This window comes from Tachyglossus aculeatus, chromosome X2 (genome assembly GCF_015852505.1).
Source record: "Tachyglossus aculeatus isolate mTacAcu1 chromosome X2, mTacAcu1.pri, whole genome shotgun sequence".
NCBI classification, from domain to species: Eukaryota; Metazoa; Chordata; class Mammalia; order Monotremata; family Tachyglossidae; genus Tachyglossus; species Tachyglossus aculeatus.
Genome location: NC_052100.1, coordinates 22,940,476 through 22,966,924, shown reverse-complemented (window position 1 = coordinate 22,966,924; position 26,449 = coordinate 22,940,476). Strand labels below are relative to the sequence as shown.

Sequence of the window (26,449 nt, the reverse complement as noted above, 5' to 3'; positions counted from 1 at the left end):
TGTTTGAGCCCTTGGAGAGTGAATAGGAGAAGATAATTGTCAGGGAAAGGAGAAGATTGGCTAAAAGAGTTTTATATGGTGAGAAGGGTTAGGTTGGAGGTGCAGATAGGAGGGAGAGTGGATTTTGAAATCTCTTGAGAGAAGGCTGGGTTGGATGAGAAAGTGAATGGGGAGAGAGGAGTGGATTGGGAAGATGAGGGAGAGACTTGGGGGAGTTCACGCCTGATCATTTCAATTTTATCAATGATGTATATGGCAAAGGTCAACAGGGATGAGAGATGGGGAGGCTGGGGGGAATTGAGGGTTTAAGGAGGTAGTTAAAAATCTAGAATAGATTTTATGGGAAGTAGGCATGATAGTCAATAAGGAGGAGAATCAGTCAATCAATGGAATTTATTGAAAAATGACTGTGTACAGACCACTATACTAAGCATTTGAGAGAATACAATATAACAGAGATGGTAAACATGTTCCCTGCCCACAAGGAGTTTAGAGTCTAGAGGGAGAGACAGATATTAAATTATGGTTTATGTACATAAGTGCTATGGGGCTAAAAGTGGGGTGAAATTCATAAAGGGTACAGATCCAAATGCATAGGCAACACAGAGGGAGAAGTAAGGGAAATGAGGGTTTTGTTGGGGAAGGCCTCTTGGAAATGTGGCTTTAGTAAGGCTTTGAAGGTGCAGAGAGTGGTAGTCTGTCACATATAAAGGGAAAGGACTTAACAAATACTATTATTATTATCATTATTATTATTACCCCTAGCCATAAGGATGGGGATGCCCAGGATAACAACCATCACACAGTTCTTCCAGACACCCTGCTACCATGGCCAGAGGCAGAATTCTGGATTGGATCGATCCATTTGGTCTGGCTCCATTTGGCATTGCTTATCATTTTCTGTTTTCACATATTTCTCCATCTAGAATATGCCATTTAAAATAGGAAATTTGAAATCACAACTTTTAACCTCAAGATAGCTCTAAGCTCTAACAATACTTCGAATGTATAATTGTGACCTTGATTTCTAATTCATACAAGTTTACACTTTCAGATGTTTCTTTCAGGGGGCTGTAAACAAAGCAGTCAGTCTGATACTTCTGATGGCCAAGGACATCCCTCTGTGGACATTTCCTCATCTACATTATAGACAACAGCAGGTAAAAGGTGTTTTTTTCTTCAGATTTTAAACTATGAAATGGGTTCTTTTTTAACATTCCTTCCATTTGTCACAATTCTGGCTTTCTGGAGACCCTCCCTGCCTGCCAAAGTCAAGAGCTTCTGCCCTCCTCTTCCCCTCCTGCGACCTTGGGCCACTACTTATCCAGAGGAGAACCTGGTGCATGTTTCACCCTCCTCCCCACCCCCACCCCCACCTCACTTCCCTACTTTATACATGTCTCATCGATCACTTGACCACTAAAGCAATAATCTCCCTTTCCTGGCAGAAACATCAGCAAACTCATCACAGTATGCAAAGCCTGGATCTAAATACTAGAGCATTTTAAAGAATACCGTCAATAAAGGAGTGATTAACTTTACCATGGGCCCAGAGTTGTTTGATTTTGTGGCCTCCCACCTCATTATCGTACCATGATGCATACAGCATAATGTGATGAGGTCATTACGTCATGCTACTTTCACCATCATTAGATTGCACTACTATTGCACCATTTCAAGGTTCTTGCAGAGTTAAACCCACAAGGGCAAACCAAGTACTGCTCCTTTCCTCCAACCTTCCCCCATCCCTTAATTAATCAATCAATTAATGGCATATTTTGAGTACTAACTTTATGCAGAGCACTGTACTAAGGATTGGGAGAGTACAATACAGTTGTTAGATGTAAAGCCAGGTAGATTGTTGAGTCTGACATGGTGTCTGTAGCACACACATGCAATACATAGAAATGCCCGGTGTATAAGGGAGCCCCTTGCTTCCAGCAGCTTGGACCAGTGTGGAAAAATCGTTTTCCTTTTGGCACTTTTGTTTTTTGCACCCTCAACATACAGGCACATTCAAGCTATGCTAGGTTTGGGTTTTTTGTTGTTTTTGTTTTAAATAATGGCATTTATTAATGTGGCTGCCATTCCATCTCTTAAAAGAGCTGTTTTGTCCCTCAGATTGAGCAGAGTGCTACCATGGAACTCAGTGATGACAGTAAAATCACCAAGATGGGGGTCTTGAAACCTCTGGATAAACAGATCAGTGAACACAAGGATATTAGCAAACTTGTTATTCATTTCAGCACAGTAATTTCATCTCTTAAAGATTCCACAAAGAATCTCCTGAAGAACTTTTCTAAATTCTCAAGCATTTGGAACCAGGTAACATATTCACCGAAGAAAACTTGACACCCTACATTGTAAGGGGCATGCAGAAAGGCTGATGTTTATAGTGGTTTAACAGTCTACTTTCTCCTCTGAGGGGTGAGGGGTCAAATGGAAAAAAACAAAAGTGGAAAAGTCCTGAATAAAGGAAATGCCAGGTTACCCAAGGAAGCTCCACTTATCCTTGATTTTTGAACTCAATGTGTGGGGGCTTTTCTTCCCATTCCACAGCATCTTCTAAGTTCTGAAGCAGCAAAGGTATATTTTTTGCTTTCATTACTTTGGAATCAGTTCACTAAGCCTTCACCTGAGCCTTTGTCCTCAGAGCCCCCACATCTCCTGGGGACTAAGGTTTAGGAGGCCTCTGCTGGACAGTAAGTTTCCACCCCAACAAACCTGCTCACTGTCACTGCGGGGTTAGGCATATCATTGTTCTCTTTTCCACCCACAATGGTCAGCAACCACCTAGGTATCTCTGCTCTAGACAGTTGACACAAGGGTGGCTGGGAGAGGCAGAAAGAGGTTACCAGGTTCTCTGCCCTGCTTCTGGCTCCTTAGAGACAATTTTATATTTCCAAAACACAATGAAAGAGTCAAGGCTGGTAGCTGGTAAAAGCCCCAACTATCAGTCAATCGATCAGTAGTATTTATTGAGCTCCTACTGTGTGCAGAGCTCAATCATAAGTGCTTGGAGAGTGCAGTGGAATTAGTAAACATGGTCCCTACCCTCAAGCAGTGTGGCTCAGTGGAAAGAGCCCGGGCTTGGGAGTCAGAAGTTATGGGTTCGAATCCTGGCTCTGCCACATGTCTGCTGTGTGACCTTGGGCAAGTCACTTCATTTCTCTGAGCCTGTTACCTCATCTGTAAAATGGGGATTAAGATTGTGAGCCCCACGTGGGACAATCAGATCACCTTGTATCTGCCCCCCCAGCGCTTAGAACAGTGCTTTGCACATAGTAAGCGCTTAACAAATGCCATTATTATTGTTATTATTATTATTATTACAGTCTAGCAGGGGAGAAATGCACTAAAATAATCAGCCAAGATGTTTCAACACAAAATCTTCAGAAACAGCTGAAGGAAGGAAAGGTGGGGAAGAACTGTCCCATTGTTGGGTAAGGACCATCTCTATATGTTGCCAACTTGTACTTCCCAAGCACTTAGTACAGTGCTCTGCACACAGTAAGTGCTCAATAAATATGATTGAATGAATGAACTGTCAAAAGTAATCCAAACAATTAGCAAAAATTGTGTTTACTTTTGTAGGATCCAGAGGAAAATGTTAAAGAGTTTCTGGAAACCAACCCAGGAATATATGAGATCCACAACCAAATCAGTATCTTTGCTGTAAGTATTCATGAAAGAAGTCTGCCAGTCAAATAAGAAAATAAGGCCCCAGGAACATTCACACCTGTTTTGTTTTATTCTTAGCAATTAAAAACCCAAATCAGTGAACTACCAAGTCACTGCACATTGGAATCAATACAATTCTCCACCGAACCCCTGAAAATGGCCTTAATTCAGGAATGTCATTTGAGACAAAGAGCATTTGGCTTGGCTTTAAGCAAAAAACATACCAAGGACATGGATGGAATTTATTTATTTATTGATAGTCTTAGCAAGCGGTTAAACAGACCTGTCAATGACCTTGAGGATGTGCGAGACTCAATGATAGCTTTAAAGGAAATCCGGGAAGCTGAGATTAAAATTGACATGGCAATTGGCCCGATAGAGGAATCTTATTCTCTCCTACTGAAATGTGCACCGTCATTTCAAGATGTGAATGCAGAAAGAGTGGATGGATTGGCATATGCTTGGAAGAATCTTACCACACAGGTACATCAGCCTTGCAGCTTAATGAATAATTCCGTGCACCCCAATTACAGAGGCCAAAAGCTTGATTTGGGTTTCCTTCTTCATGCATTACTGCATTAATGGCAGGCTCTGCAAACTCAGCATCTGCTCCTCCGAATCCAGCCAGAAATGAAAGCAGATTTACTAACTGGGGTTGCAAAGTTCCAGGTGGATGTTGTGGAATTTCACCAAGAGTTTGAAGAAAGGTAAGGCATTGCAGTAATTCAAGGTAAAAATAATAATTAAAAAACATACTGAGTATAAAGCACCTTGACAGGAAAGACTGAGGCTATAGTTGGCAATTATCAATCAGTCAGTCAATAGTATTGCATGGAAGAGTACAATGAACTTAGTAGATACAGTCTCTGTCCTCAAGGAGCTGGAGAAATAGACACCATAAAATAAATTCAGGTACAAGCATGATTGTCAATCAATCAATCAATCAATCAATAGTATTTATTGAGCGCTTACTGTGTGCAGAGCACTGTACTAAGCGCTTGGGAATTACAGGTCGGCAACATATAGAGACAGTCCCTACCCAACAGCGGGCTCACAGTCTAGAAGGGGGAGACAGAGAACAAAACCAAACATACTAACAAAATAAGATTGTCATCACACTCTCCACACTTCTCCACACAGGCTGTAACTCCTTTTCCCTTCAAGCCACCCAGACTACAGCTCTCCCCAGCTTCAAAACCTTTCCAGTGAAGAAAAACACATATACAGCTCCTCCATAGCATCAGGCGCTTTAATAGTGGTGATGGCATGATTGATATGTGGAAGGGAGCTCTCCAGGATACTCCAAGCCATGGCAGTAGGCTGGGAGGTTCTGGGTGGCAGTGGTGGTAGCATCTGTGGCAGAGGTGGCCTGGGCTTTCGTGGCAGTGGGAAGCTGGGAGATAACAGCAGAGGCCAAGTTGGGGCAGCAGCAGGCTGTGGTGGGATAGGAAGTGATGATGGAAGGTGGCAGTGGAAGCATGCGCAGTAGTGGCACCACATGCGTCAGTGCTATAATGGAACTGCAATCATATTTATTGGGCATTTACTGCGTGCAGAGCACTGTACTAAGTGCTTGGGAGAGTACAATATGATAATAAACAGACACATTCCCTGACCACAATGAGCTTACATAGGCAGTAACATAATATTGTCAGAGCAGGGCTTCTGAAATCTCCAGGACCTCTTGAGCCTGAGGCCCAAGGTTTAAGCCCCATGAGCCCCTGTAAGTCTGAAGAGAACAAGAAGGCTCCCTCTACTCCTTCCCCTATTCAATTTTCTACCTAGAGCCTGTATAACCCAACATCATCAAACAAGGTTATCACTGGGAACTTTATTAATAATAATAATAATATTTAAGCACTTACTATGTGTCAAGCATTGTTCTGAGCTCTGAGGTAGATATAAGTTAGGTTGGACACAGTCCCTGAACCACAGAGGCTCACAGTCTAGGAGGGAAAACAGTCTGTGGAGGGTATTTGAAGACATGAGTGGAAGACTTTAACCTGACTCTAACATGACACTATCATCTTTGTAGAGGCCCCGGTGTAGAAGGCATCCTTCCCCAGGAAGCAAGTGATAGATTGCAGATCTTCCAGGCTAGGTTTGATGAGCTGTGGAGGAAGTACATCACATTTTCCAGTGGAGAAGAATTGTTTGGCCTTTCAGTAACAGGTATGTACTGTGCAATTGGGTTTGATGTTCACAGCCAATTCAGTAACACTGATGTTTCCTCCATGGAATGCTTTCATCCTGAATGTTCCTGTAATTCCTCAGAACAGCCCTGGCACTTGGGACTCACTGGACTTGAGGCTGGAATGAAAGTAAAATCCAACTCACACTGGCATTGAGGGGGGGCAGGGAAATGGGATTTAAAGAAGTCACTGCTGCTATTCATTCAGTCAATAGCATTTATTGAGGACCAACCGTGTTCAGAGGACTATATTAAGTGTTTGGGAGAGCTCAACAGAAATCAGTATACTAGATCCCTGCCCTCAAGAACCTTAGATTTTAATGGAAGAGACAGGCGCTTAAATCATAGTGGGGAGGAAGTGGCAGTTGGGGTGATAAGAAATCAGTTTGGGAAGACATCCTGGAGAAGATAGGATTTCATAAGGCCTTTCAAGATGGGAAGATCTATGGTCTGCTGTATGTGAGGGATGAGGGAGCTCCAGGAAGAGAGAAGGTCACGAGCAAGAGGTCAGCAGTGGGAGAGTTAAGAACAAGGTAGAGGGAGTAAATTAGGTTGAGAGGAATAAAGTGTGGTAGCTGAGGTATAGTGGAAGAAGAGTAGATAAATAGAAGGGAGAGAGCTGATAGGGTGCTTCAAGGCCAGAGTTCAGGAGATTCTGCCTGATGCTAGAGGAGTTTGGGAGAAATGAGGAATGAGGTGTGGGAGGGAATGAGGAGTGGGAAGACTCGTGCAGAATGATGATCCAGGCAGCAAAGTGAAGTTGGGCTAGAAAGGGGAGAGACTGAAAGCAGGAGATCAGGCAAGGAGGCTGATGCAGTAATCAAGTCAAGATAATCTGAGTCCTTGAACCAGAGTGTGGAATTCTGGAAGGAGAGGATGGGGCAGATCCTAGAAAGGTTATTGGAACACCCATGTAGAGATATCCAGGAGGCAAGAGGAAATGTGAAACTGCAGAGAAGCGAGATCAGGACTAATGAGGTAGATTTGGGAGTCACCAGATAGATGTGGTAGATTCATTCAATTCAGTACAGGGCACTGTACTAAGCACTTGGAAAGTACAATTCAGGAACAGAGACAATCCCTGCCCACAACGGGCTCACAGTCCAGATGAAACCATAGGAGAAGGTGAGCTCCTCAAGAAAGTGAGTGTTACACTGTGGACCACTCACATCTCCTGGCACTCTCTAACGTTGACTTTTATGATAGTTCTCTTCTTACTTCTCTGGTCTTCCCTTCTCAGGGTCTTCACCAACTCTCACTCTGCCTCTCCTAAATGTGAGTGCCCCACAAGGGTCTCTTCTGAGTCCCCTTCTCTTTTCAATTTACACTCAAACCATAAAGTGTTTGCTGGCACTTCTTCCTTGGTGCCGTATTCCAGACTGTTATGCCTTATTTCCAGCCCCAAGCTCAGGTCTGGGACCTGTATCTTTGAGCAGAGTCCCAGGACTTCCATGGTGCAGGAGGAACCAAGAAAACACCAGAGCCCCTCAGATAATGACCAATCTCAGATAATCTCACTACCCAACTCAGCTTCATTCCAGTGAAAGGAAGCAGTATAATGTTTGAGCCACAGCACTTAAACCCTAAATAGATTTTTGTCCCTGTGTTGGGGCTAAACCTGGATTCATCACTCAACCTGCCTACCCTATTCCTTGCCAAACAGTGTCTCCCTGGGGCTCAAACTTCAGCTGTCTGGGAGCAGGCAGAGTCAGGGCAGGAAGATGAGAGGCTCTTTGCTGTCATCACCCCCAGCAGACTTCAAATGGAGGAAATGGCCAGGAGCAAGCCATTGGTGTTCCCAGGTTTTAGAGGGCAGATCTGCCCCTGGGGTGAGAATCCACATCCAGTCACGGCTGCTTTTCCTTCTATTTGGCACAGAATATCCTGACCTGCAAAACATCAAACGGGAGCTTAGCTTGCTTCAGAAATTGTATGGCCTATACCATTCTGTGATTGGAAGTATCAATGCATACCATGAAATATTGTGGACAGATTTGGACCCTGAAAAAATGAGCAATGAACTTCAAGGCTTTAAGAGCAGGTGAATGCCTTTTATGCTTTTCATTTGTACATCTGGTAGTGTTTTTATTTCTAGGTTTGCCCTTCATTATCCCAGGAACAGAAATTCCCGATCTTGGGCCACTGAGGGTGATTATCACCACCTTTAGAAGCTCGATGAAAACTTCATTTTCCCAATCTATAGCCTGACAGGATGTTTAGGGATTGGAAATTCTCTGATTGAGGTCATTTTGGGGGTTCGGGGCAGCAGCAGGGATCAGGGCCCAGCTGGGGAGGGAGGTAGTGGTGATGGCCGCAGAAGCAGGAAAAGATGGATTTGTTTGGCTCTGGGGAGCTGGAAGAGGGTGAGGGTCAGTGCCCAGGCCTGTGCTTTGCTAAAGAATTGAACCATGGCTAAGGAGTGTTGGGCATTACTGTGTGCCTTTGCAAGGCTCAGGAAGACATCTGTGGAGGATCCAGGGCCTGACAAGGGTGGGGAGGAAAAGGAGAGTGACATTCTCTCTTTAACTCTCTTTTCATATCTTTCTGTCTCTCTTGGAGTCTCTGTTTCCTTTCCTGGTCTCTTTCTTCCTTCTTTATGGTATTTAAGTTCTTACTTTGTGCCAGACACTGTACTAAGCTCTGGGGTAGAAACAAGTTAATCAGGTTGGCTACAGTCCCTGTCCCACATGGGGCTCACAGTCTTAATCCCAATTTTACCTTTCTCTCCCAGTCCCCTCCAGATATGGACTATCAGTGACCACTTAACAAATACCACAATTATTATTACGATTATTATTATCTTGATCCCCTTGGAACTCAAAAAAACTGATCACGTCACCTAAATTAGATTCCTCAGAAGCAAAAGATGAGAAGCAGCGTGGCCTAGTAGATAGATCCCGGGCCTGGGAGTCAGAAGGACCTGGGTTCTAATCCCGGCTCTGCCACTTGTCTGCTGTGTGACCTCGGGCAAGTCACTTCATTCTCTATGCCTAAATTACTTCATCTGTAAAATGGGGATTAAGACTGTGAGCCACATATGGGACAGGGACTGTGTCCAACCTGATTACCTTGTATCTAACCCAGCACTTAGAACAGTGCCTGGCACATAGTAAGTGTCTAACAAATACCATAAAAAGATACGAAATAGGATTTCATAGAAAAGAATTGTAGGCTTCTTCTCTAAAACACACCAGAAACTAAAAAGCCCGAGCTCTCATCACACTAGTAGCCTCAGTCCACTAACTGTCAACAGGTCAGATTGCTCAGACTTCTCACCAGAGGTGCGGGCAGCCACACTCAGCCAAGCTCTCTTGTTGCTCCATTATCTTTGCCCAGATGTTGCTAGCCCAGCCTGTGGGGTCTTGATCAGGTGTGTCCTCACTGTTGAAGGAAGGATAGGGGTAACCTAGGACCTTTCCTCTGCCAGCTCTCTCTCCCTGGATATGGGTTAGCTGGGTTCCAAGCAACTCCTCCCTAATGGTCCCATCCCCCATTGGCCCTGAGGATTTAGTCCCCAGTTCTCTGAGGTCTGGAATAAAAGGACTGGATTTCCGGGATGGAGGGTGGGTCATATTCCTGGCAGTTCCTTGCCTGAGAGATTATCCTCCTGATGACCCAGTTGATGGTCCAAGCTGATGCTGTGCTTGCAGTGGGAGAAGAGAGGACTTTATGTCTTGTTCCTCCTTTTGAATCCTCTGAGGCAGCGTTCTTTCAGAAGGCCCATCAGATTACTTCTAGAGGATGCCTTCAGGGCCAGGGACCCAGCTGGCACAGGTTGCTTTGCCCCTGGGCAAACTGCTAGGGCAGGGTTTGTGTGGGGAGGGAGTTTAATTTCCCACCCTTGGAAGACTGAGCACACAAAAGGAGATATCTGCTAAATTCTGGGGTTAGAACTGTGATCAGTCAGGGCACAGATCTCCAGAAGCAGCTTGTGAAGCTGTGTGGGGAAACAACTTTGTCAGGGGGAGGCTGTAGTTTACAGAGTAGAATCTGGGGGGAAGAGCTTCCTCACTGATCCCCACTCTGCAATGGAAGACTTAGGCTGGAAAGGAAGATGGTGTTTGATGGACACTGATGTCTGAAACTGGGAATTCTCTCTCATTTTTTTAGGCTTTATAAACTGCCTAAGGCTCTGAGGGAGCGGAAAGCTTTCCAGGACCTTAAAAAGACAGTGGATGATTTCAGTGACAGCTGTCCCTTGCTTGAAATGATGTCAAATAAGGTGAGTTTAGGGTTCAGCATTTAAGGGAAAACTTCCCCTTAAACAGATTTAACTTCCTACTCTCCAATTCACTCCAGTTTGCCTTCTTCATCTTCATCCTCTCTTCTCTTTGAGGGAGAATGGATTTCCTGAAACCATGAAGAGGTGCCCCCTCTGCTCTGCACACAGTGCTTTGGTTCAGTCCAGGTCTCGCAGAAGGGGTTAGTAGGGACTGGAGAGCTCACCCTGAATGCCATCGTTTAGCTGGCTACTCAGCCCACTGCCACTCACAGGTGGACTCATTCATTCATTCATTCAATCGTATTTATTGAGCGCTTACTGTGTACAAAGCACTGTACTAAGAGCTTGGGAAGTACAAGTTGGCAACATATAGAGACAGTCACTGCTTGGGGACAGGCAGCCTAAGAGCTGCTGCTCTGGAGAGGCGGGAGAGGTTGAAAGATTTCTCTCCTCATCTGCAAGAGGGTTCATTGCTAGCAAAGATGCTTATCCAAGATGCTCCATTATGGAATCTTGGTGTCTCTTGAAGATCCATCCTTCAAGATTTCCTTGGACTTAGGCATGAGCATGGAGGAAAGGGGCAGAGAGGTTGGGGAGGAAGGACCGGGGAGATAGAGTGTCAAAGTGACCAGATTTTCTGGAACTCACAGAGCTGTGGGGCTGGACTTCCAGGTGGGGCCAGGGGCCAAAGAATAGAAGACAAGAAAAAGACAGGAAAAGGAGGCAGAGGTTTAAGGAGGCAAGTGAATGCCAAAAAAAGATGTATAAAGAGAAAGTCAGGGGTAACATACACAGGCTTAACTATTAATATGATACATGAGTTTATAGACACACAACAAGAAGCACATATTGACAGACATGAAAATCAGACACACACTTACCCACTCATGTGCAGACACACACATATACTTCAGCAGATAAACACAGCGGCAGAGAAAGCCAGGCAACTGAGGAGCTGAGGCTGGAATTCCTCTACCCACAATGTGGCTACCAGCTTCCAAGCTCTTGTGTGGCTCCTGGGACTATATCTTGGAGGTTTCTGGTGGCGTGGCCACCTTATCTACATGGAGGAAACCATGGAACCAGCAGCAAAAACAGTCACAGCAACAATAGGGCCAGTGGTGGGGAGGGTAGTGGCACTTGTCTTCCACGCTGTCCCACTTCACTACATTGGTCCTACTGCTGGCACCATGATTGCTCCCATCACCTAGCCCAGAGCTGAAGGGGCTCTCACTGGCTGAATTCTGGGTAGCTAGCCAGTAGTTTGTGGCCATTCCAGGTGAAGAGGAACATCTGAAGCCTGAAATAACTGGCCCTCCCCAGGAAATGAGGGACTGTGCATTACCAACTGATGGTCCATAAGCTTAGCCAAAGGATAGTCATTGACCACTTAGTTGGGTTCAAAAACCAGAATTTGGGTAGAATTTCTGGGGTGTGGCTTTGGGTGGCAGGAGAGTTGGGGCCTTTTCCATCTTTAATACAGATAAGGAGAGGAGCCAGGTCTCCAGGCTCAGTGGGAATGAGTCGTAGGACACTGGATTCTCAATCCCAGGTGGCAAAGTTGCTGAGTGTCCAGTTCCCAACTGGTCCGAATAGGTTCAGGCAAAACTAGCATGGAACTTTCCCAGTTTCTCCAGGAATGAACATAGAGTCATTAAGCTTTGACAGTTACATTTAATTTGGCAATTTTTAACATTTTACCAGGCAATGTTGGGCAGGCACTGGAACCGAATATCCCAGCTAATTGGACATAACTTCAATGTGGATGCTGGAAGTGTCTCTCTGAAGAGCATAATGGAAGCCCCTCTACTAAAGTATAAAGAAGACATTGAGGTATCCATCTCCTGCATTCACACCTTTTAGATTTATTTTGAGCTTTGAAAATCTTTACTCATTTGGACTCCATCTTTTCTTGCAAATTTTTGTCTGATGAATAATCTTGGAAATCAACAGTGCCAGATTTTCCCCTGATGGAAGGCTCTGGGTTGGTGAACATAGATTTAGCCAATGGGAGGAGAGACTCACTCACTCTCTGGGTGGCTGCACCTGGTCAAAATGTCAGACAGGAATCCTGGGCAGGTTACCCCAGAAAAGCTCATAGCCTGATATAAATAAGGTGAAGAAGAAATGGAAAGGGGAGTCTCCTGTAATAATAATAATAATGATAATGATGGTATTTGTTAAGCTCTAACTAGAGCACTGTTGTATTATCCATCAGGGAACAGCATTTCATAATCCTACTCCTTAAGGAGACCTTTCTCTTCACTCCCCCATGCTTTGGAGAGTCATAGGGCCCCATCCAAACTGTATCCATCTAGTGGGGATGGACAGGGTCATTTTCCTGTGCAGTGAGCCTGATCCTGGAGGCCCTAGAGAATTTTCAACCCATTCTCCTATTGTGTTCATAAAAGAATGCATAGATTTTGCTTTGATGATGATGATGATTGTATTTAAGTGCTTACTATGTGTCAGGCACTGTACTAAGCGCTGGGGTGTATACAAGCAATTCGAGTTGGACACAGTCCCTATCCCATGTGGAGCTCACAGTCTCAATCCCCATTTTACAGCTGAGGTAACATAGGCACAGAGAAGTGAAGTGACATGCCCAAGGTCACACAGCAGACAATTGACAGATCGGGAATAGAAACCATGATCTTCTGACTCCCATGCCCATGCTCTATTCATTACACCATCCCAACAAAAGCAGCCCAGCAGCAGGCTGAAGGATGGGTTGGAAGAGACAGACAGGGTCTTATCTGCCCTAATGTCATAAAACAGTAACCATAATTGTGGTATTTGTTAAGCACTTACTAAGTGCCAAGTGCTGTATTTAGCACTGGAGTAGCTACAAAATAATCATGACCCACATGGAGATCACAGTCTAAATAGGAGGAAGAACAGGTATTGAATCTCCATTTTGTAGATGAGGCACCTGAGGCACAGAGAAGTTAAGTGACTTGCCCAAGGTCACACAGCAGGCGAGTGGCAGAACTGGGATTAGAACCGAAAGCCTTTGGCTCCCAGGCTTGTACTCTCTACTAGGCTATGCTGCTTTATTAAACCAAGGGACTTTGTGGTGATGGTAGTGGTGGGAGACAGGGAAGCTCATGGCTTCCTTCACTGCCCAAATGCCTTCCATGTTGCCCACTTCTAGAGGGAAGGGAAGAGATAGGGTCATTTTAACCCCATTTACAATCCATTTATTTAAGGAATAGGTGAGCAGGGTGGACTCAACATAATTGCAATTTGATATTCTTTAGGATATCTGCATCAGTGCTGTTAAAGAGAAAGATATTGAAATAAAACTCAAAAATGTCATCAGTGAATGGAGTACACACATCTTGACATTTGCTCAATTCAAAAACCGAGGACCATTGCTACTGAAAGGGCCAGACATCGCTGAGAAAGTGGTTCTCATGGAAGACAGTCTCGTGATTTTGAGCTCTCTCTTGAGTAACAGGTATAAAATTGCCGTTTTTTTAAAGTACCTTTTTATAGAAATAGTTGCCTTCTATGATTGAAGTTTTATGGTTCACTTGAGCTGCATTTCCTGTTTCAGGTACAATGCGCCATTTAAATCTGCACTGCAGGAATGGGTACAGAAACTCTCAAACACAACAGAAATAATTGAAAACTGGATGATGGTGCAAAACCTCTGGATTTACCTTGAAGCAGTTTTTGTTGGTGGAGACATTGCAAAACAGTTGCCTCAGGTTTGTCATTTTTTTTTTCATATTCAAATCAAGCAGTTTCTAAGCAAAAGTGTTGTTACACTCCAGGAATCCCTTTTGAGGTCATGACAGCAGCTATGAAACCAAGCTCTAACCCTTGTCCAGAGCCTAACCAAAATAGTTGACAGGCAGTGTACCTAAAAGCATCAGACCTTTTGAAAAATTTTGGATCAGACCAATTTTCCATCCACATCAAATTTCGATTCCTCAAACTTGACACGCCTAAAACTGAACTTCTCACCTTCCCTCTTAAACCCACTCCTCCCCATAATTTTCTTATCTTTATTGACAACCCCACCATCCTTCCTGTCTCAGAAAACCACATCCTTTGTTCAATCCTTGACTCCTCAACATCCTTTAGTTCTTACATTCAATCAAACGCCAAATCCTGCTGGCTCTTCTGCTGCAGCATATTCCAGATCAGCCCTTCCTCTCCTCTCAAATGATCAGCACCTGGATTCCAGCTCTCATCATCTCACAACTAGATTGTAGTTTCAGCCTCCAGCTTCTCTCTTCAGCCTAACTACCCTTGGCAAACCTTTAATGGCTGCACATTTCTCTCTGCATCAAGGAAAAGCTCCTAATCTCTGAGTTTCAGACTCTTGTGCGCATGCTCTCTTTTTTTCTCTCTCTCTCTCTCTCTCTCTCTCTCTCTCTCTCTCTCTCTCCCTCTGTCTGCCTCTCTCTCTCTCTCTCTGCCTCTCTTACCCAGTCTTTTCATCCACAGCTTCCCAGCTCACACTTTCAACTTTCAGGCATCCAAATCTTTGTTCACATTGTTTCTCCTGCCTGGAACTCCCTTCCCTTTAAAATCTGCCTGTCCACAGCTCTCTCTGTCTTAAACGTCCTCCTCAAATTCCACTGCTTCCATGGAGCCTTCCAAATTACATCTAGATTATAGTTTCCCTTCTAGACTGTGAGCCTGTTGGGTAGGGATTGTCTCCATTTGTTGCCGATTTGTACTTTCCAAGCGCTTAGTATGGTGCTCTGCACAAAGTAAGCGCTCAATAAATATGACAATGAATCAACTCAACAACCATTCTCGGCACTCAGGTATATATGTATAATCACTTGTTTAGGTATTACAAGGGGTAACTTGAATCTGTCAGGATGAAATAGCTGACATCCTACTGCCATTACCTCCTATACTAAGTATGCTATTTATTTAGCACTTACTAATGTGATAAGTAGTAATGTCATCAAGTTATACAGTCCCTGTTCCAGCCAGGGCTAAGAACCTAGCTTATCTTCCCTTTACATATAAGGAAACTGAGGCCAAAGAGGTTATGTGACTCACCTATATTGAAATAGCAGGTCAGTGGCCAAAATGGCACTAGAACCCATCTCCTGATTCTGTACCCCCTAGACTTGAAGATCACTGTGGGCAGGGAACGTATTTACCAACTCAGTTATATTGTACTCTCCCAAGCACTTAGTACAGTGCTCTGTATACAATAAGTGCTCAATAAATACAATTGATTGATTGCTTGTCCTGTGCTCTTTCCACTAGGCCATGCTGTTTGTCTTCCTGCTCCTAATATTTATAAACAATTTAGATCTGCCTATATCCGTTATTAGATCAAAATCCCCTTGAGAACAGGGAAGGTGTGTTTTGTTTCCCCAACACTTTGTACAGTGCTCAGAAAATACCATTATTTGATTAATTGACTGAGGTGAATAAACAAACCCAAGGACTAGATTCTGTATCTATGTTTCTGTTCTAGGAGGCCAAAAGATTTCAAAACATTGATAAGTCTTGGCAGAAGATAATGCAGAGAGCCCATGAGTCTTTAAATATTGTCCAGTGCTGTATTGGAGATGAGACGCTTGCTCAGCTCTTACCGCATTTGCTTGAACAGCTGGAAATATGTCAGAAATCACTCACGGGCTATTTGGAGAAGAAACGTTTAGTGTTTCCCAGGTTTTTCTTCGTATCAGATCCTGTGCTCCTGGAAATTCTGGGACAGGCATCAGATTCACACACTATTCAGGTACAATTTGATGAAGTCCCTCATAGGGAATGAGTTCCAATAATAGAGAACGTCTTAAATGTGGGTTTGAACTGGTTTCTCTGCAGAAAACCACCTGAGAGATTGACTGTATCTCCCCTACTCTCCTTCCCAGGCTGGTTAGGTTACTTCCACTAAACAAAATTCCAAAGATACTAGGTCACTGGGTGGAGCATCAGGAGCTGGGGCTGCTGGAAACTGATAGGTCTTATGGTCCCCACCCATCTCTGGAGCAAAGAAAAGCTGCAGCTTCACACCTAGTCCACTGGGCACACTCCAGAATGACTACTGAGGTAGTCCTGTCCTGGATATCAAGCTTTAGATATCTGGAGTCTCCATTCCTGCCACTGCTGCCATGGCAAACCTCCTTCCCAGGGAAAGGAACAAAGAGAAGAGTCTCTGTTCAGGTCTCCAGCTTCTGAGGAAACAAGTACTTGGGCTGGATAGCCTGAGCTGGAAGCTGCTCTCTAGATGAACCTTTCTAAGAGAGTTACTGTAAGCTCATTCCTCAGGTGACTTGGCATGACCTTAGGAGGAACAGTTTCTGGGGAGATGGAGTTGGTGGGGCGGGGGGGGGGGGGGGTGGATATCCCCTCTGGCTCAGTGGAAGAGAGGTTGGTCCATCACAGTCCCATCTTGGCTATTAGAGCCCTCAGCCAGAGATATGACTAGCCATAATTTAAAAAGAAGAGAATTAACAGGTGGAAAATACATCCAGTGCCAGGTCAAGGATGCATTCTCCACCCCTCCAAAGAAATCCACTGTGGTTATGAAGGTGATGGGGGAACTCTCACAAAGACCTGCTTCTACAACCACCACCTACCTATCAGCTTTGTCTTCCTGATTGGCCTGCCTTCTCCCCATCCCCATGACTCCAGCAACTATTGCCTACTGCCTCCCAGTTCTCCTGTTTACAAGGCTCCAGGACTCCAGGGCGGGATGGACGGTAGAGGTTGTAGACACTTGTTCCAGTACCTTGTACTCTTGTCAACCAGAACAGATACCTCCCGGCCCAGGAGATCATCTTTGGAGAAACAGGGTGTCCACACTGGAGAATCCCTGGGTTCCAGGACATCAAACACAGCTACTCATCACAGCTTTCCTGACTGCTTCTCTCCAAAGGGTGGTGGAGGAATTTCTCCTTTGGGAGCTGAGGCTATGTGGGGAAATGGGCTGGGACACCCTACAGAAAGGGAAAAAGAGAATGGGAAGACAGCTTGTCCACACACCCCTATTTGGAGCTCCAGTCCTTTGGAATGGTAGGACCTTTTAGTCTGCCCAAACCCAAAATCTAGGATTCTTAGACTTAAATGCCATTTCAGATTGGAGTTTTCCAAATAATCATCCAGGCCCTGTCATGTCTTCCTGTCCTCCATTCCAGACCTACTTACTAAGCCTGTTTGACAATGTGAACCGAGTGGGATTCCATGAAAAGAATTACGACCAAATTTTGTTGTTTGAATCTCAGGAAGGAGAGCAAGTGGATCTCATTGAGCCTGTCCTAGCTCAGGTAACAGGGAATAAACACTATTACTGGTGCCATGAAGTCAACTGGACTGTATAAACAGAGGTCCTCTTGTTTGGTGAATTCTCCAAGATTGATTGTTTCTGAGGCGGCTTTACAAAGCAGTTCTTTCCTTTCTCAAATCTACCAAGGCTCAGGTTTGGCACTTCTAGCAAAAAGGGGGTGGGGACAAGGAGAGGAGGCAGGGAAGTTCCTCTGGATTTTGTACCCATTTCTCTTATCCTGCCCGCTCTGTGCCAGGACTCTGGTCCAGACTGGGGAGGGGTTGAATGGTTGATCAATTGGATTTAAGGTTCTCTTCCCTTATTATTATAATAATAATGGCATTTATTAAGTGCTTACTATGCGCAAAGCACTGTTCTAAGCGCTGGGGGGGGATACAAGGTGATCACGTTGTCCCACATGGGGCTCACAGTCTTAATCCCCATTTTACAGATGAGGTAACTGAGGCCCAGAGAAGTTAAGTGACTTGCCCAGGGTCACACAGCAGATATGTGGGGGAGCTGGAATTAGAACCCATGACCTCTGACTCCTAAGCTCGTGCTCTTTCCACTGAGCCACGCTGGTTCTCCTATGCCTTTTCCCAGCACCAGCTGATCAGCCCCATGATCATGAAGAGGGGATGCTTTGAAATTGAAAGAACAGAGGGAGTTGAGTCTGTGCCCCAGAGGAAACATTATGTTTGCTCATTTTTTTAAGGAGGAAGTCTGTAAAGACGTCTATTTTCCTTTTCAGGGCAATGTAGAAATGTGGTTGGGACAGCTACTGAATGGGATCAAGAAAACTCTTCACAGCACAATAAGACAAGCATTTGTAACTGTGAACGAGCCAGGATTTGAGGTGTTTGACTTTCAGGCCAAGTTTCCTGCACAGATAGGCCTTCTGGGAATTCAGATGATCTGGACCCGAGACGCTGAAGAAGCACTCAATCATGCCAAATTAGACAAGAAGGTAAGTGGTGGTTCCTCAATTAGATGCACCTTAGAATGTCAGCTCCTTAACTATCTGTATGGGACAGTCAGAATCAGACATAGCCATCTGGGCCACTGAACAGAGTATCATTAACTGATGGGAATGATGATAAGAATTTCAGGACAGTGCATTGGAATGCCAGGAGGACAAAATAACGGAGGAATAACCACCCTCCTCTCCTTCGGGAAACCGAATTGGAAGCTGGGGCTGTGGTCTAGGGAAAATAGTCCACCGGGGCTTCTGCAAGACACAATTCCATACATTACTTTGAACTTAAAGAAAGGAAAGACTGGAGGACCAGTTTAAAGACAGTAATGAAACCCCATAAAGTAGAGAAAGAACATTTTTTTAAATTTTATGTGTTAGTTTATCCATTTACAGGAATAAGCTAGCATAAACACATTTGTACCAGTGTAGCTAACCATAGTATTGCTTTTTGGAAAAGGTCATGCAGGCAACAAATCAGAAATTTTTGGATCTTTTGAATGATTTGATTGACATGACAACCCACAATTTGACCAGAATAGAGAGAACAAAATATGAGACTTTGATCACCATCCATGTACACCAGAAGGACATATTTGATGATTTGGTAAGTATCTTGCAGTCATATACCTGGAAAACAACTCTAGTCATTCATTCATTCAGTCAGTCGTATTTATTGAGTGCTTACGGTGTGCAGAGCACTGTACTAAGCGCTTGATTCAGAGGTTGTTCATGTTTGTAGACCTGAGGTCTTGTCTGGATGAGCCCACGTTCCTGAGTCCATGTCTAGAGAATCCACTACACCAGAAAACATTAGAAAATTTCCTCTCCTATCTTTAGACTGTGACCAACAATCTCCCTCCTCTAACAACACACCCTTATGTGGCTCCCTGAAAGAGAACCCACAAAAGCCACAATCCTCCTGAGCATCTCACCTTCATTACCCAAAGAATGAACCAACAAGCTAGCAGATCCAGAGCAATGTGATTTGCTGGATATGGTGTACCTGGGCAGCCCACTCCAGCCCACCAACCAGAGTTCCCTGCCCAGCAGAGCAGTGCCAAGCAAAGATCACAATGCAGCAAGCCTCTTTTACCCCCTCCAATACGCCATACTCTTCCCTGATTCTGTCCCAGGGCAGATCTCCTCACCTCTGAATTTGTCTCTGTGCATGGCCTAGTGGATGGAGCGTGAGAGTCAGAGGGTCGTGGGTTCTAATTCCGGCTCCACCACTTGTCTGCTGTGTGATCTTGGGCAGTTGGCCTGCCCCATTTTTGTAAAATAAATCTATTTACCCAGCCTGACCCTCAGTTTAGCTGCAATCCCCGCAACCCCCAAGGTTCAAACTGGCTAAACTGTGAGGATTGGAGATCTCTAGGGCAGGGGCGGGGGTACCTCAGTATGAGCCAAAGAGCCTTGGAGCCACGTGGAAATGAAAAGGTCCCTTCTTTGCTTGAGATCTCTATACCAGCCTGTAGCAGAGTCAGGACCAACACCCAGGTCCTGTAGGGCTAGGATGCTTCTACTCCATCCTAATCCTCCTGGACCTCTCAGCCACCTTCAACACTGTTGTCAACCACCCCCTTCTCCTGCAAATATTATCCAACTTCGGCTTCACTGACAATGTCCTCTCCTGGTTCTCCTAGCTCTCTGGCTGCTCATTCTCAGTCTCTTTCGTGGGCTCCTCCTCTGTCTCCCACCCATCTTGCGGGTGTCCATCAAGATTTAGTTTGGGTTCCCTTCTATTCTCCATCAACACCCACTCCTTTGGAGACCTCATTCACTCACATGGCTTCAACTGCCCCTTCTATGCAGATTATTACTAAATCTACATCTCCAGCCCTGATCGCTCTGCAGTCTTGCATTTCTTCCTGCCTTTGAGACATCTCTACTTGGATGTCAATCAATCAATCATATTTATTGAGCACTTACTGTGTGCAGAGCACTGTACTAAGCACTTGGGAAGTACAAGTTGGCAACATATAGAGATAGTCCCTACCCAACAGTGGGCTCACAGTCTAGAAGTCCTAGATGTCCTGCCATCACCTCAAACTTAGCACGTCTAAAACAGAACTCCTTTAATAATAATAATAATAATAATAATAGCATTTGTTAAGTGCTTACTATGTGCAAAGCACTGTTCTAAGTGCTGGGGAGGTTACAAGGTGATCAGGGTGTCCCACGGGGGGCTCGCAATCTTAATCCCCATTACAGATGAGGGAACTGAGGCCTAGAAAAGTTAAGTGACTTGCCCAAAGTCACACAGCTGACAATTGGCGGAGACGGGATCTGAACCCATGACCCCTGACTCCAAAGCCCGTGCTCTTTCCACTGAGCCACGCTGCTTCTCTAACTCCTTATCATCACTATAGGTGGCACCACCATCCTTCTTGTCTCACAAGCCTGTAACCTTAGCATTATCATTGACTCCTCTCTCTCATTCAACCCACATACTCAATCCATTACTAAATCCTGTCTGTTCAACCTGCACAACATTGCTAAAATCTGCCCTTTCCTCTCCATCCAAACTGCTACCACGTTAATCCAAGCACTTATCCTATCCCACCTTGATTACTGTGTCAGCCTCCTTGCTGACCTCCCTGCCTCCTGTCTCTCCCCACTCCAGCCATACGTCACTCTACTGCCTGGATATTTTTCTACAAAAACATTCAGGCCATGTTTCCCTACTCCTCAAGAACCTCCAGTGGTTGCCCATCCACCTCTGCATCAAACAGAAACCTCTTATCATCGGCTTTAAAGCACTCAATCACCTTGCCCTCTCTTACCTCACCTCGCTACTCCCTTATTGCAATCCAGCTCACAAACTTCGCTCCTCTTATGCCAACCTTCTCACTGTACCTCAGTCTCATCTATCTCGCCACCAACCTCTCACCCATGTCCTGCCTCTGGCCTAGAATGCCCTCCCTCTTCATATCTAACAGACAATTACTCTCCCCACCTTCAAAGCCTTATTGAAGGCACATCTCCTCCAAGAGGCCTTCCCTGACTAAACCCTCCTTTCCTCTTCTCCCACTCCCTTCTGAGTCACCTGGACTTACTCTCTCTATTCATCCTCCATCCCAGCCCCACAGCACTTATGTACATATCTGTAATTTTATTTATATTAATGTCTGTCTCCCCCTCTAGACTGCAAACTCATTGTAGACAATGTATGTGTCTGTTATATTGTACTCTCCCAAGTGCTTAGTATAGTGCTCTACACACAGTATGCCTTCAATAAATATGATTGACTGATTGACTGATTGACTGACTGAACAAAATGGTCCCCTTCCTTCCCACAATTTCTGGAGAGTTACCCTTCCCTGCCATAAGAGCAATGCAGGTGAGACGTGTGTCCAATCTACTTTCCTTGTATTAACCCCAGCACTTAGGACAGTATTTAACACATTGTAAGCACTTAACAAATACCTTTTTTTTTTTAAAAAAAAGGCCCTTCACAACTTGTAAAATGCTGTGGCAGCTTCTCCACCAGGACATTTTCTGACAGAAGAAATCACTGTACCGTGATTAGCTCTCACAAAATGTAATGGTTGAAACTTTCCCTCATGGGAATGTTAACCATTTTTCATGTTCAGATTATAATCTCTTTGCTCTATATGTCTTTTCATCCCCACCTAGATTGTGGACCTCTTGTGGTCCTAAGATAGTATCATATTGATTTTGTGAAGTTACTTCAGTACTTTGCACATTGCAAACACTTACTCCAGGTTATTATTGCTAAATATCAAAATGTAAAGTGGGAATAATAATCCCCACTTCCCCCCTACTCAGGGTATGTTGTAAAGATAAACTCAGATAGTGGAGGTGAAGGCTGTTTGGCAAGTCAAGAGTGCCAGAAAAGTACTTCCTCCTTAAGAACTGAAATAGCCTCTTCCCTCCGGTCATTTTGCATTTGTTGTTTTGAAATGTTCACACAGGTGCGGATGAATATCAAATCCACAATTGATTTTGAGTGGCAGAAACAATCCCGGTTTTATTTCAGTGAGGATACAGATAAGTGCATCGTCCAGATCACAGATGTTGAGTTCAGCTACTGTAATGAATATTTGGGGTGTACAGACCGCCTTGTCATAACTCCCTTGACTGACAGGTAAAAATGGAGGGAAAAGGCCAGGGTGGCAGCCACGATCAGAGAAACAGAAAGCACGGCCTGAAAAGCCAGATGAGGCCCTAAGGAAATCAGGGTAGGCCTGATGGAAATCAGGCAGCAGGCTGCATGGAAATTAGGCAGAGTTCATTTGTCAAAAATATTTTTCCTCCTCTTTTTATTCCTGGGAATATTGAGGTGGTTAGAGGTTTGTGGAGGGTGGGGGGCATTGCACATATTGGCCATAGGCAGGTGTGGGTGTCTGCTCAGCTAAGATATTGAGGGGACCGAGGGAGAGGGTGAGCCCACTTAGAAGGTGAGAACCAACAAGGATCAGAGGCTGGCTTTAGCTCACTCTTCTCCTTTCATGGAGTTTAGTGCAGTTAGTAAAACTGATGTTTGTAAAGTCTTGAAAATGCAGAAAAGAAAATGACCCCATGTTTCCAAATTTGGTCTAGATGTTACATCACCCTGGCCCAAGCCCTTGGCATGAGTATGGGTGGCTCCCCAGCAGGGCCTGCAGGCACAGGAAAAACGGAGACGACTAAAGACATGGGAAAATGCCTGGGAAAATATGTGGTTGTTTTTAATTGTTCAGACCAAATGGACTACCGAGGAATGGGCCGTATTTATAAAGGTATGTTTCCCTGTTCTCATAGGACTAATAAAAGTGAATTTCCCCTAGGAGGACATTTCTAGAAAATGGAGTTTGGGAATTTCAGGAATTCATTCATTCAGTCATGTTTATTCATTCATTCATTCATTCAATCGTATTTATTGAGCGCTTATTGTGAGCAGAGCACTATACTAAGCGCTTGGGAAGTACAAGTCGGCAACATATAGAGACGGTCCCTACCTGACAACGGGCTCACAGTCTAGAAGAAGGAATGTTTAGAGTTTCCACCAAAAGGAATCTAAAGGGGTCTAAGCTATTTTCTTCAAGTGGATTTCCTTTGAGTTTGGGATCTACACACCAGTGGTTCCTACTAGGCCTGCTTTTGCCTTTCTAGCTTGAGAGGACACAGCAATTCATTCTTTCAATCGTATTTATTGAGCACTTACTGTGTGCAGAGCACTGTACTAAGCACTTGGGAAGTACAAGTCGGCAACATATAGAGACGGTCCCTACCCAATAACGGGCTCACAGTCTAGAAGGGATGCCTTCCCCATTCCCGACCCTCCCCCATCTCTCAAAAATGGGCACCACTGCTAAAATGGTCAGCTGCGGATTTTGCGGGAGCCAATAAGAGGCATTTTCTGTCTCAAAATGTTGCCTAGGAAACTCAATTGATGCTTTTTACTGAGCACTTACTGTGTGCAGGGTATTGTACTAAGCAGTTGGGAGAGTACAATTCAACAGAGGTGGTAGACATGTTCCCTGCCCACAACCAATTTACAGTATTGAGATGGTTATTCTCAGCATTCAGCACTCACTTTTCTTCCACTCAGTCAATTGTATTTACTGAGTGCTTACTGCATGCAAAGCACTGTACTAAGTGCTTGGGAAAGTACAATATAACAGACACATTCCCTGCCCACAATTAGCTTACAGTCTAGAGGAGAAAACAGACATCAATGTAACTGAAAAAAGAAATACAGATATGTACACGGGCTTTGGAGTCAGAGGTCATGGGTTCAAGTCCCGGCTCCGCCACCTGTCAGCTGTGTGACTTTGGGCAAGTCACTTAACTTCTCTGTGCCTCAGTTCCCTCATTTGTAAAATGGGGATTAAGACTGTGAGCCCCCTGTGGACAACCTGATCACCTTGTAACCTCCCCAGCGCTTAGAACAGTGCTTTGCACATAGTAAGCGCTTAATAAATGCCATTATTATTATTATTATTATTACATAAGTGCTGCGGGTTGGGCAGGGGGATGAATAAAGGGAGCAAGTCAGGTTGATGCAGAAGGGAGTGGGAGAACTGAGAAAGAGGACTTAATCAGGGAAGGCCTCTTGAAGTAGATGTGCCTTCAGTAAGGCTTTGAAGTTGGGGTTCTCATCCCTTAACTGTGACTGGCTCATAAAGCTCTGTTCTATACATTTTTTAATTGTACATTCACTCTCTAGGGCAGGTCATTTCTCACATGGCTTCAGCTAGCATCTATAATAATAATAAAGTGGTAGTAGTTCAGTGTTTACTATGTGCCAAATACTGTACTAAGTGCTGGGATAGACACAAAATAATCAGGTTGGACACAGTTCTTGTCCCACATGGGGCTTACAGTCTAAGGAGGAGGGAGAATGGGTATTTAATTCCAATTTCACAGATGAGGAAACTGAGACATGAAGAAGCTAAGTGACTTGTTCAAGGTCACCAAATAGGCAAGTGGCAGAGCAGGGATTAGGACTCATATCCCCTGACTCATTCATTCAATGAATGAATGAATGAATGAAGTGGCCAAGTTGGGATTAGGACCCGCATCCCCTGACTCAGAGACTCGTGATCTTTCTGTTAGGCCATGTTGCTTCTCCGCACAGATGACTCCGAAGTCTACCTCATAAACTCCTCCCGCTCACATTTTCTACAATTTCTCCTGCTGGACAATCTCACATTTACTCTTACCTTCAGGACATCTCCACATAAATGTCCCACCAACAACTCAAACTTAACATGTCTAAAACTAAACTCATTATTTTCCCTCCTAAACCCTCTCCTCCTAACTTTCCTATTGTTGTTGACAACACCATCCTTTCAGTCCCAGAAGTCTTCGACCTTAATGTTAGTGTACTCAGCACACAATAAGTGCTCAATAAATACCACTGATTAATTGTCACCCCAACCACACTGTCTTTTCAATCCTCATATTTATATTTTTAGATGGCATTTGTTCCACTTACCATACTACCTTACAGTACCAGGCACTGTACTGAGTGGTGATGTATATACAAGATAATTAGTTTGGACACTGTCCCTGTCCCACATAAGGCTCACAGTCTTAATCCCTGTTTTACAGATGAGATATTTGAGTCCCAGAGAAGTTAAATGACTTGTCCAAGGTCACACAACAGACAAGTGGCAGAGTGGGAATTAGAACCCAGGTCCTCTGACTCCCAGTCCCATGCTCTTTTTACTTGACCGTGCTGCTTCTAGATTTATTACTAAATTTTGCCATTTATTCCTTCGTCAATCTATCGGTATTTATTGAGCATTTACTGTGTGCAGAGCACCAAACAAAGTGTTTAGGAGAGTACAATACAACAGAATTCATAGACATGATTCCTGCACACAAGGAGCTTACAGTTTACAAGGAGAGACAGACATTAAAATAGATTAGAGGAAATAGAGTAGAAGAACATTTACATAATTATTTTAAAGTTGAGGTGACTATCAAAGTGTTTAAAGGGTACAAGGCCAAATGCATTGTTGACATAGAGGGGAGGACTGATAGGGGAAATAAAGGGCTTAGTCAGGGAAGGCCTCTTAAAAGAGATGTGATTTTAGGAGGCTTTTGAAGATGGGGTGAGTGGTAGACTGTCAGATATGAAGGGGGAGGGAGTCCTTGGCCTGAGGAAGAAAGTGGGCAAGGGTTCAGGAGCGGGATAGATAATATCAAGGTACAGAGCATAGGTTGGTGTTAAAGGAGTAGAGTGGGGGGGGGGTATATTGTAGTAGGAGATCAGAGCACTAAGGAGGAGGGAGAGAGCTGATTGAGTGCCTTAAAGCAGATTGTAAGGATCTTCTATATGATGTGGAGATGGATGGTCAATCATTGGAGGTTTTTGAGGAGTGGGGAGATATGGACTGAATGGTTTTTCAGAAAAATGATCCAGGGAACAGAATGAAGTATGGACTGTGAGCCTACTGTTGGGTAGGGACTGTCTCTATATGTTGCCAACTTGTACTTCCCAAGTGCTTAGTACAGTGCTCTGCACACAGTAAGCGCTCAATAAATACGATTGATGATGGAGAGGGGAGAGACATGAAGTAGGGTGGTCAACCTGGAGGCTGATGCAGTAGTCAATCAATCAAATGATAAATTGCCCCTTTCTTGCCACCTAAATGGCCACTGTCCTGCTTCAAGCTC

The 26,449-nt window shown here is 44.4% G+C and overlaps 1 protein-coding gene across 1 annotated transcript in view; it reads left to right on the top strand.

The window, feature by feature from the left end:
- LOC119949539 (dynein heavy chain 5, axonemal-like) overlaps window positions 1-26,449 on the top strand; it is a 124,606-nt gene that overhangs the window by 35,159 nt on the left and 62,998 nt on the right. The window contains exons 25-41 of the mRNA XM_038771398.1: window positions 1,068-1,160; window positions 2,122-2,325; window positions 3,595-3,675; window positions 3,760-4,164; window positions 4,270-4,388; window positions 5,717-5,853; window positions 7,751-7,913; window positions 9,983-10,094; window positions 11,799-11,927; window positions 13,355-13,554; window positions 13,654-13,807; window positions 15,550-15,816; window positions 17,216-17,344; window positions 18,095-18,310; window positions 18,777-18,923; window positions 22,255-22,427; window positions 22,883-23,061. Of these exons, the coding sequence (XP_038627326.1) occupies window positions 1,068-1,160; window positions 2,122-2,325; window positions 3,595-3,675; window positions 3,760-4,164; window positions 4,270-4,388; window positions 5,717-5,853; window positions 7,751-7,913; window positions 9,983-10,094; window positions 11,799-11,927; window positions 13,355-13,554; window positions 13,654-13,807; window positions 15,550-15,816; window positions 17,216-17,344; window positions 18,095-18,310; window positions 18,777-18,923; window positions 22,255-22,427; window positions 22,883-23,061 (2,908 nt within the window). The remainder of the gene's footprint in view (window positions 1-1,067; window positions 1,161-2,121; window positions 2,326-3,594; window positions 3,676-3,759; window positions 4,165-4,269; window positions 4,389-5,716; window positions 5,854-7,750; window positions 7,914-9,982; window positions 10,095-11,798; window positions 11,928-13,354; window positions 13,555-13,653; window positions 13,808-15,549; window positions 15,817-17,215; window positions 17,345-18,094; window positions 18,311-18,776; window positions 18,924-22,254; window positions 22,428-22,882; window positions 23,062-26,449) is intronic.